The sequence below is a fragment of the Monodelphis domestica genome, chromosome 4, assembly GCF_027887165.1.
Source record: "Monodelphis domestica isolate mMonDom1 chromosome 4, mMonDom1.pri, whole genome shotgun sequence".
NCBI classification, from domain to species: Eukaryota; Metazoa; Chordata; class Mammalia; order Didelphimorphia; family Didelphidae; genus Monodelphis; species Monodelphis domestica.
The window spans coordinates 52,236,985-52,248,229 of record NC_077230.1 but is presented as its reverse complement, the minus strand read 5'-3'; the positions used below and the strand labels follow the sequence as shown (position 1 = coordinate 52,248,229).

The 11,245-nt window shown below is 33.0% G+C and overlaps 1 protein-coding gene across 1 annotated transcript in view; it reads right to left on the bottom strand.

Moving 5' to 3' along the window:
• Positions 1-11,245, bottom strand: part of IL1RAPL1 (interleukin 1 receptor accessory protein like 1) — a 1,590,341-nt gene that overhangs the window by 1,314,657 nt on the left and 264,439 nt on the right. Inside the window, exon 2 of the mRNA XM_001362537.4 lies at positions 8,581-8,686. Within this exon, the coding sequence (XP_001362574.3) occupies positions 8,581-8,662 (82 nt within the window). The 5' untranslated portion in view covers positions 8,663-8,686. The remainder of the gene's footprint in view (positions 1-8,580; positions 8,687-11,245) is intronic.

The following is an 11,245-nucleotide window of genomic DNA, read 5'->3' as shown; positions in this document are numbered from 1 at the left end:
TGAGGAATCTTCACCTAAACTTCAAAGATATTCATCAGAAAATGTATTATGCAGAATCAAAAATTGTCATTGGCCAAAAGTATTTAGTGAAAATAAAATTAATGTTGTTACTAAAATAGATGAAGTATGGTTAATCATTATGAAAATTATGATGCTGATATTATTCTTTCCGAAGGAAAATATTATTTTAAAATTTTTATCTATTAAAATTGCTTCCTTTTTTAAAAATTTCTTACAGGAAAGTACTACATTTCAGATTAAAATTTCTACTAGTTTTCTTTTGTATTCAGATACCACATTCTCGTTACAGAGAGCTGTCATTTAGATTTATAGCCTATATAGCTATAGAAAATGAAAATGACATCCAATGAAGAGAAAAGCATCTCCCAACTATTGTGGGCATATCCATGGTTATATTCTAGATTTATCTCTTCTGAGGCCAAGTTCTTAGGAGACCAAAATTCTCTAGCAATTGTAATGAATACTGATGAGGAATGAAAGAACTTGTCCCTATGTTCCATCTCAATAGATTTATTTTTTCCCTTGACTTCTTTCTAAATATGCATTATTCTACAGAGAGAAGCAAAACATTTGCCAGTTGCCTCCTAACCGTCAATGGATACATCTAAAGTTCCATCTTCATTTGGCTAAATACATACAAAAGCCAACACACAAATGAGAAAAGGTATTCAAAAGTCAAGAAAAATAAAAATAATGTAGCCAAAGTATATAGAAAAATAGTCTCTGTAGTCTGGGTAAGATCTAGCAAAGACCTTATAATATCCTGAGACTAAGATATCAACAATTAGTTTTCTCTAAATTTACATAATACCAAAAAATTTGTGTATTTGCATCTACCTGTTGCCATTGGAGCATTGTATTATAGATTTGAAGCTGAATGGAATAAATTCTAACTCCTCTAGTCCAACTCTCATTTTAATGATGAAAATCTTTAGTTTAAATCCAGAGAAAATTATGTGATTTGCTCAGTAACTTCAGTAATACTTAAAGACCTTCTTTTCACTATGCCACTAGAAATTATTCTGTTATTCACAATTATCCCTAACTACATTGTTGTTAATCTTGTTTTAATTTATTTGGTCTCATTACCTATCTAGAAATTACAAAATGGACTTAATAGTTAAATGATATTCATAGGACACTATGATTTCTTGTAATGATTAAGAAACTAGCTTCTAATTATGCAGTTTTTAAAAATTCATTGATATCTTTTATTTTGTACACAAGTCATTCACTTAATACAACCTTCTCCATATCCTCATATCATCAAACTGCATATTGTTTTGATATCATTTGATAAAGTAGGTTTATCCTACTGAAATGAGAGAGAGAGAGAGAGAGAGAGAGAGAGAGAGAGAGAGAGAGAGAGAGAGAGAGAGAGAGAGAATTTGTTAAGTATTTACTATGTGGTTGTCACCTTACAAGTGAACAAGAAAGAAAACAAGATAGACCTTTCCTTCAAGGAACTTATATTCTAATGAGGGAAGACAGTATATAAAAGAGAGCTTCAAATACAGAATGGGTATACAGATTGTCAGAAAATGGCATGGAGACCTGGTTTTGGAAAAGAAATGGTAAGAAATTCATGGGAATAATCCAGAGTTGGGATGGGGGGGAAAGGAAATAAGAAGATAATATCCATAATATAGGCATGGTAAGGAGATGGCCAAGAAGTGGTTTGGTGGCCTGGAATTGAGCCAGAAAAGTCCAACGCTTATGTATTTAGGGGTGGGGAGGAAAGGGAGAAAGAAAGACCTAGGAGCCAAATATAAGGTTGTATAGGGAAAGGGAAGAAAAAGGTATAGGAAATATAGTGAGGATATGGCCAGGAAAGTTTCACTATCTCTTCTCAGGAAATCAAGCTTAATCATTGTAATGATTCCAGCTGTCATTTGATATAATTTCATTTTTACATCATTGTTTTCATTGTTTATGTTGTTCACTTGGTTCTTCCTACTTCCCTCTTCATCATTTCATATATTTTCCTCACCAAATGTTCATTTTCAATCTCCCAAATAAATTATTAATTTAAATACATGTAAGACTGCATGTGAATCCCTAGAGTAAGGATCCTTACTTTTCAGAAATAACATAAACCAGAATAAGTTAACTTGCCTAATTTTAAAAAACCAAGTTAAAATATATGCAATTACTCCCTTCTTCCTTTACAAAGATTAGGGATTATGATTGTGTGAAATTACAAATACTGTCAGATTCATCTGATGTGTTCCTTGGTTCTGCCAAAATATATATATTTTTAACATTTTCTTTTTTACTCTCCTAAAAGGGATGGCTTTTTCAGCCCTTGATGTTCGTTCCAAACCATAACCATCAAAATTCTAGTAGCTGTCATCTGCTAATCTCCAGGATATATTCTTACTTTCCGCAATAAACAGTGCCTGGCTCACAGTCTTTTTCTCCTACTCATCTCCTGTCTCCATAATAGAGAATACCAACATCCATGTTAATTCTCTTCTCTCAAACATTCTAACTTCTCAGTTCCTCAAACTTACTCATATCCTTTGCCATATTTCTCCATCCTACCTCAGATACTCTCAGGGATGGTCATATGCAGATCTTGCTGTCACTCAAATACACCAATTCCATGGTTAGGCTGAAATTCCTCTATCTAATCACAAAATAATCTGTTGTAACTCTACATCTTTCTTTGCTTCACAATTCAAACCTTTCTTTAAAAAAAAAAAAAAACCTTTACCTTCTGTCTTAGATTCAACACTGTGCATTGGCTCCAAGGCAGAAGAGTGGTAAGGGCTAGGCAATGGGGGTCAAGTGACTTGCCCAGGGTCACACAGCTAAGGAAGTGTCTGAGGCCAGATTTGAACCTAGGACCTCCCGTCTCTAGGTCTGGTTCTCAATCCACTGAGCTACCCAGCTGCCCCCAATTCAAACCTTTCTTCATTCTTATCATGACCTCCAATCTCCTGAACTGTCAGCTCTCTCCTAAATTATTATTGGTACACTAGCTACATTCTCTTCCTTTTCCCATCTTGATAATGTTTGGTGAATCATTTCAACTCTACATCATTCTCTACTTTAAATTAATATGCCTTTTTACTCTATTGCCAATATTGTCCTGAAAAGCTTCTTCCTCATACTACTTCTACCATCTGTTCCCATTGCTCCTACTCATATGCTGCTGACCAAGGTGGAAAAAAAAATCAGGAAATCCTGATGACTAGGTCTTATACATTTTTGCTACATAATTTCAACAAGGCCCTCACTATAAAGGCAGTCCTTTTATGCCTCCCTAACTGACTGACTCACTAAACAGATGGATACAATAACTTTTTCATATCTCCTCAATAAACTATACCTCCCCTTGAGAACCTAGTTTCACATTTCATTGAAAAAAGAGACCATTCACCAAGTGCTCCTTTACCCCATCACTTAGTTGCCTTCTGAAACTCAGTTCTTCTTCACCCCTATCTTATATGAAGAGGCAGTCTCTCTCTTTGTTTTTCTTTTCAGGACAGAAACCTTTACATGCACAAGTGATCCCACTTATCTTCAATCTCTATGTACTGGTTCCTTTCCTACTGCCTACAAGCATATCCATTTCTCCCTTCCCCTATCCTCAAATAGCTTCTATTTGAACCATCCACCCCTGCCAGCCAAGTCCCATCCCTTTTGTGGGTTGTGAACTCTTGAAAAGGCTGTCAATAATTGATGTCTCCATTTCCTTTCACTGTCTGCTTATCTTTCTGCAGTCTGGCTTCTGACCTCTTCATTCAACTGAAATTCTTCCCTTCAAAATTACTAATGATCTCTTAATTGCCAAATTTAATGGCTTTTCCTCAGTCCATATCCTACTTGGCCTCCAAGCAGTCTTTGACAATATTGCTAACAATACTTCTCTTTTCCTTGATACTCTCTTCTGTCTAGGTTTCTGTGACACTGCTCTATTGTGATTCTCTTCCTATCTCTCTGAACATTTTGTCTCCTTCTTTGAGGATCTTTCTCCAGGGGAGGCCTGCTAATTATGGGTTTCCCTCAGATCTCTTTCCTGAACCACCTTTTCTTCTTTCTGTATACTGTTTTACTTAGTAATCTCAACTCCCAGAGTTTTAAATATCATTGGCATTTTGAGCATTCTCTAATCTACTCATAGATAGGAGAAACTAACTCTAACATCTCTTCGGTCCTCCAGTCATGCATCTTCAAATATCTTTTGGACAATTTGAATGGTTTATCTTGCAAACATATTAAACTCAAGATGACCAAAACTGAATTCATTATCTTTCTCTCCAAATTTGTCCTCTTCTGAATGTTCTTATTACTAGCTTTTATGACCCCATCCCAGCACTATCTCTCAGACTCACAACTTAGGTTTCATCCTGAACTCCTCGCTCTTTTTTGAGACCTAATTTATTCCCAAGTCTGGTTTATTTTCACTTCATAATATCTCAAAAATGGTTCATTCTCTCCTTTAATAACTGCCATAATCAATATGCAAAACCTCATAACCTCACAGGTGGATTATTGCAATATACGGTGGTGTGTCCTTTCTCCACACTAGTCTCCTCCCAATAGCTGTCAAATTAAACTCAGTTAATCAGATGATCTCATCTTGTATCACATAACTCCCACCCCTCATTCCATCCCCATTTAATCAATTCAAATTACTCTATTTTGCCTCTAGGATCAAATACAAAATCCTTTGTTTTGCATCTAATATCCTTCACAATCTATTCGCCTCCTATCTTTCCAGTTTTCACTCACTTTAAATCTCTGTCTGTATTCTGAAATTCAAGTACACTTGAAGTTCCCCAACAACTCCATTCCCCTACAATTCTCTCTCTGGCTTAGAATTCTTGCCCTCACCTCTGCCTCTTTGATTATATTGCTTCCATCAAGTCTCAGTAAAAATCTTAACTTGAAGAAGTCTTTCTCCAGTCCAATTAATACTAATGTCTTTCCTTTCTTGGTTATCTACAATTTATGCTATATGTATCTTGTTTATATATAGCTGTTTGCCTTTTTACTTCCATATTAAATTGTGAGGTCCTTGGGAACACCAATTTTTTTTCTCTTTTGCACATCCATTGCATAACTTAATAAATACCTGGATAGGAGATGGGGAAGAACATATTCAGAAATAAAGATGATATGATACAAAATATATTTGCATTTTTAAGAAAATTTAAAAGGCTATAAGATATTTAAAACAATATGTGCAGTTACAGTAATTTTTAAAGATATACATATTACCAAACACACATTTTCCTTATATGCTATTCTATTAGAACATTTTACAAATAATGATTATTCTGTTTTCCATACTTGTATGGTCAGTCTTTCCCTCTTCTTTCAAGTGTTCAAAAATCTATTCAATAAGAATCCTAAAAATATCTCCATGGATAATGTCCAAGGTTTTATTTCTAATAAAATAATTCTAAATAAAATAAAATAAAAAATTTAAATGATGCAATTAGAGAACAATAATACCTTATTCAATCATCAAATATTTCATAAACATATGGACTACTGAAGAGATTTTGAAACCCTCATGGTTTTTTCTCCCCTTTAATACCTCCATCAAGAAGACCATAAAAGCTATAACTGCTCTATTACATTTCTAATTTGTTTCTTAAATTAATAGCAACGGGGGAGTAATCCAATGTGACAAATAGAAAAGCATCCCCAACATGTGTACAGAGATCTCCTATTGTTTCAAATTAGAACTGTTAATGAATAACAAATATCTAATTCTTATTGTCTATGAAGTAACCATATGTTTAAAATCTAAAGCAAAACCTTTATTCTTCTAGGAATATTATTATGAAAATATCAAACTGACAGACTTTTAATTGGTATAAACTTATAAGACATACTACATCACATTTAAAATATTCTTTGTTACTGAGAATACTGAAGATGAAGATCCCAATAGTCATAATGAAATAAAATGCAATGATATTATTAACAGACATACAACTTTGAATGGAATGAGGTTTGGGGATTATGTTTCATAATTTGATCCTAGAAAACCCAGAAATATAAGGTTAAAACTTAAAAAACCCTACCAAATGATGGGAAGAAAAGTCATTTTATAGCCTCCAGAACTGATAAGCAATACTATACATTAAAAATTGTTGTTGCTGGTGGTGGTGGTAGTAGCTTTTGGTTAATGATATTATTGTAATATTGTATAGTGTCTATGTGTGTTCTATTGCATGGGTGTCACTGATTTTTACATATAGGATATTACAAGAAGATAGCATCATTAATCTCTTAAAGTGAGTCTGTCAAGTCTTTCCAAAAGTATTCCTATGCCTTAACCTACAGAGATCAATAATGATTATCTTCAATTCAACTACCAAATTTTCTAGAGATAAGGTACATCAGGAAATAGGAGAAATGGGTTCAAAATAGGAAACCCCAAGATTAAAAGAAGGGAACTAGAATCATTGATTTAAACCTTGAATGCATCTTGATGGAAACTAAGGCCCAAAGTAGCAGACTTAGGATTTGAACCCAGGTCATCGATGCCAGTCAAGTTATTTCTTCTGTATCTAGTGCAATTTTTATCTGGTCCTCAGGGAAATCAAAACAATATTAATTATTTTAAAAGTACACCTTCTTGAGCTGAAAATAGTAATCTGACTTATCAAACTCCTATTTTCCAAAGAGGGTTGTTAGGTTGTTAGGCACAACAGTTGCCTAGTCCCAAGCAGTAAAATTAAACTGCAAGAAGTACAAAAAAAATTGCAAATGTATACATGCATGTTATTAAATAACTTGAATTTATCATGTATTAAGTTTAAAGAATATTGAAAATATCTTTGTCACATATTTTCTTACATTAGAGAAAACATGCCTGGGAAACTTCCTTCACATTCAGGGGCATTATTTATCAGCATTCCTCCTATAATTATGTCTGTATCCTTAAAAAAAAAAATGAATTTCTGGTAGTTCGTTGAGTGCTCCAAGGTTTGGGATAAGAAATATGTATATAAAATAAAAATGTCCATATTTTTAGTTATAAGATCAGAGACTGAAAGCTCAAAATAAAAACAGAGGCCACCTAGACCCTCCTCACTTTATAATTGAGGACCTGAAGTCAAGAGAGTATAAGTTATCTGGCCTAGCTCACAAAATTTGAAGGTAACAGGTAAACATTCGGATTCAATGCAAAGTCTTTGAATCCAAATCCAACACACCTCTTTTGTCCCTTAATAAATTCTAGCTATATGTTCTTCAATCGTAGCCTAAAATATTGCACAAATCAGAAATGAAGTCATCAACGGAGACTTGGTTTTCATTAGAACATTAATGAATTTTTATTGAAAACACAACATATTTTCATGTATGCAAACAGAACACTAAATTCCAACTGAGAAAATTAAGTATGATTACAACCTCCTTCCATATATACACCAAAGCAATCCTGTAATATATATCAATTGCACTTCTATATAGAATGAGTTATTTTCATTTCTATAAATTTCTTGTGTAGGAAAAAAAAAGCAAAGAGAGTAACACAAAAATAGATTGTCAACATTATTAAAAGCTTTGAAATTCTTTTATTACTTTTCAGGAGTCCAGTAAATTTTCAATTAGTATCTTCTCCAGTTAAAGAGCCACTCTATACTCTCCCATACACAGCATGTTAATGAATATGGTTCCATGAAGTTCTTATAGGATATACAGGAGAACAAACAAATGTACAAAAACACTTAACAGTAAATCAATTGTTAGTTATCATTTGGTCCCTCATAGAATCCTAACTGAGAATGCTCATCTACTTAAAAATTATTGAATTTAAAATTGTTAATATTTCTGATTCTCTAAGTTCAATTTGTTAGGGTTGGTTACTGTATAATAAGGAGTCTTTTCAACACTAAAGAGAATCTTCCTTAGATATGTTCCTTAAATTTTAAAATTTTACATTAAATGTTCAACTTTTGTACTTTCATTTTACACTAATTCTATGTGTAGCTATTTACTAAATTATGTAGGATATTATTTCCAATTGCATTTGTTAACAACTTAATTCTTATTTTAAATACTTAATTTATATAAATTAGTTGAATACTAAACCTTTTTAAGATAATAAAAAAAACTTTTTTAATATAAGACTCTAAAAAATCAGGCTAGATAGATTTTTAAAATACTGTGAATATTATCATATTCCAAATAATATGGTATATAATTGTATTTTTAAACAAGTACTCTTTACAGGAATCACAAAAAAAAATATTCTTAAAGTATAGGATTCATAAATATATAGGATTCATCATCATCATAAAATTCTCATGTATACTACTGTATTCCAATAAAGTCACATTAATGCTGACAATTTATTTTTCTATGAGCTGTAAGTAGCTCATTCCACACTTAAAGAATATTCCCCAAATGAGAAACATTCACAAGATGCCACTTTACAAGCTTTAGTTTCACATCCTCAGAAAAGTCTTGTATACAAAGGAATTACCATTAGCATAATAATGCACATTCCTATCATCACCATGCATGTATCACTACATGATTCCAAGAAAGGCTCCCATTACAGGGGGGGCATCGTACAATTTGACTTACCTGAACCTCTTTTGGTCACAACCTTCAGGCTCTGAGTGAATGTAGCATATAATAGAATCAAGTGTGGAATTGGAGCTTTCATTTTCCAGCTCTTAAAGGCTGTTCCCTAAAACAAAAGAAAGATAGAAATTAAGGCAAAAGTAAAACTATGTAAGCCTTATTAAGATGATTTTTGAAGAAATATAGATTTGGTAATCAAATCCTCTAAACTCAAAATGTCTAAATGTCATGACTTCCCCCTCAGCATTAAGCAGTGTCTCCTAAATTAATTCAGAAAGGAATAATCCTGAAATGACTGAAGAATAACCCCGTCTAGCCAGGAAGAATATATTACAGTTTTATATTCACTTGAGGATAAGAAATTTCTGTTTCAAGAATCACAACTGTATTTACACATATCTGAGTCTCTTTGAAATCACCATTGAGATCAATTTTCTTAACTAGAAAATTAGCAAATATTGCCATTGACTTAAAAATATTTCACACTGTAGTAAAAGGCATTTGTATTTAGTACTATTCTTGCTAGTTGAAGAGAAAAAAATGAAATATATGCCACCTGTGACTCAGTTAATTCAATGCCTTCTTATTTCAAAAATATAAAATCAAATGTGATAATATTAGTAAAGTGGTTAGCACAATGCCTGGCATGTAGCAAGTACTTAGTAGATGCTTATTCTAATCATTCATCCACAAGAGGCTGCCTCAAGAGTTAAAAATGTTTAAAAAAGGAAAAAAAAGACTGCTTTTCTCCTTGGAAGCAAGTCCACTTTCTCTGTGATAGTTGCAGACAGACACAGTATCTTCTTTTCATTTATACTGCTCTCAGAGGGATACTAAAGAGCCCAGAGCCTACATTTCAGAAAGGAAAAAACACATCAGTCGTAATTAACTGAAATGGTCACTGTCATCCTCAGGGAATTAAAAAAAAAAATAAATGAAAAAGAGTAGGTGTAGTTCAAAGACAGAATTTTAAAAAAAGAACACAGTCGAATAGTTCAACTGTATTGTCAACCCTGACAGAACATTTCCTTTGCAAGCCATTTGAAAAGTAATAACATCAAACCTTCAAAAAACTATGATTATATTTTTATTAAACATGAGAATTCTGGAAAGTGGTTTGACAGTCACTTTTTTGGTTGTTTTTTCCCTACTGGACACTTAATACTTGTGTGCTATATTTCCAAGTTTTGAAATTATTGATTAATCCTCATTTATGCTCTTCTAACATAATTGAATTCAGTTTCTTATCCACAAAGCCACCATCCTTATAAACTATTATTATTAAAATTACAAAGTAAAGTGGATAAAAAATGATGTGAGCCATTCTAACGTGAGAATTTCTCTTAAAACAAAAACTTGCAAAGCTTTCCCGGCTTGAATTTTCTGCCTGAAGACCTTCAATACTTACATAATGAAACAAATGAAGGAAGTCTGGTTAGAGCATGAAAGTCTATCAGGCACATACACCAAACTGTGCCACATTCTATTACCAACCTGAGTCATGCATTCCTAAGACCAAAATCCCATTTCTCAGCCACTGCACTAACTGTGACTGCAGGAAAGCCTAAAGTTGATATCTTCAGCCTTCAGTTTAGCAGCAAGAGTCAGCTCCTCTCGCAGTGTGAGTCTAATAAATGCTGCCCAGGGAGGTGCAGGATCTAACTCTGCACAGCAAGATCCTCCAGCAAATACTCACTGTGAAAGTCTCCCAGTTCTTTAGTCTTGTCCAAAATAATATTTTCATTTTATTTCCAAAAGGATGCACGTTAGAGTCCAAGGATATTTTAAATATTTAAATAGGTCAGGATAGCATCAAGTTGAGAAAAATCTGAACCATAATTGAATCACTTGCTCCTTTGAATATTTTAAAAATAATAATAATAATAAAGGTTTAGCATTTTTATTTTAAAGACTAAGATCTTAGGCAATATAAACTAAGCCTCATATCACCTCTGTGAGGTAAGTGTATCTTATTAAACTGAAGCAGAGATAAAATATGACTGGCTATAAAAGCTGTGAGATAATCATTTCATGGTTTGAATTTTTATCCAAAATAGGTAAGTCTTTATATCTCTATGTGCTGGCATATTTTTGAGATCTAAGAATATTACCAATCTAAGAAGAAGTTTATGGATAGAGAAAGGAAAAGAGGCCAGTCAATAAAAGTCAAAAATAGAATTATACTCTTAATGTAATTTTCCTTTTGTTACTTTATTTCTTTATTCCGAGGCATTCATATATAATAAAAATAACTCAAAATTGTACAAGAAATTATAGCTGTATGAAGAGAGCACATAGTTGGAAAATGCTACTGTGTCAGTTTGATTTGGGAAAAGTTCTATCACCTTTTATCTTTATTTCTTAATCTGCAAACTGGGAATATTACTACTTCCACCTGCCCACAGAGATTTTGTGAATAGAAATGAGGTATATATAAAGACTGATTGCTTGACTTGAGGGAAAAAATGACCTATCCAAAGAAGTATCACAGTGACTGCCAAAATCTGTGTTTTGGAGTGACTTTTCTAGTTATTCACTGTCAGTGACCATTAAAAAAAAACAAACACACCTTACCTTCCATCTTAGAATCAATACTGTGTATAGGTTCCAAGGCAGAAGAGCAGTAAGAGCTAGGCAATGGGGATTGAGTGACTTGCCAGGGTCA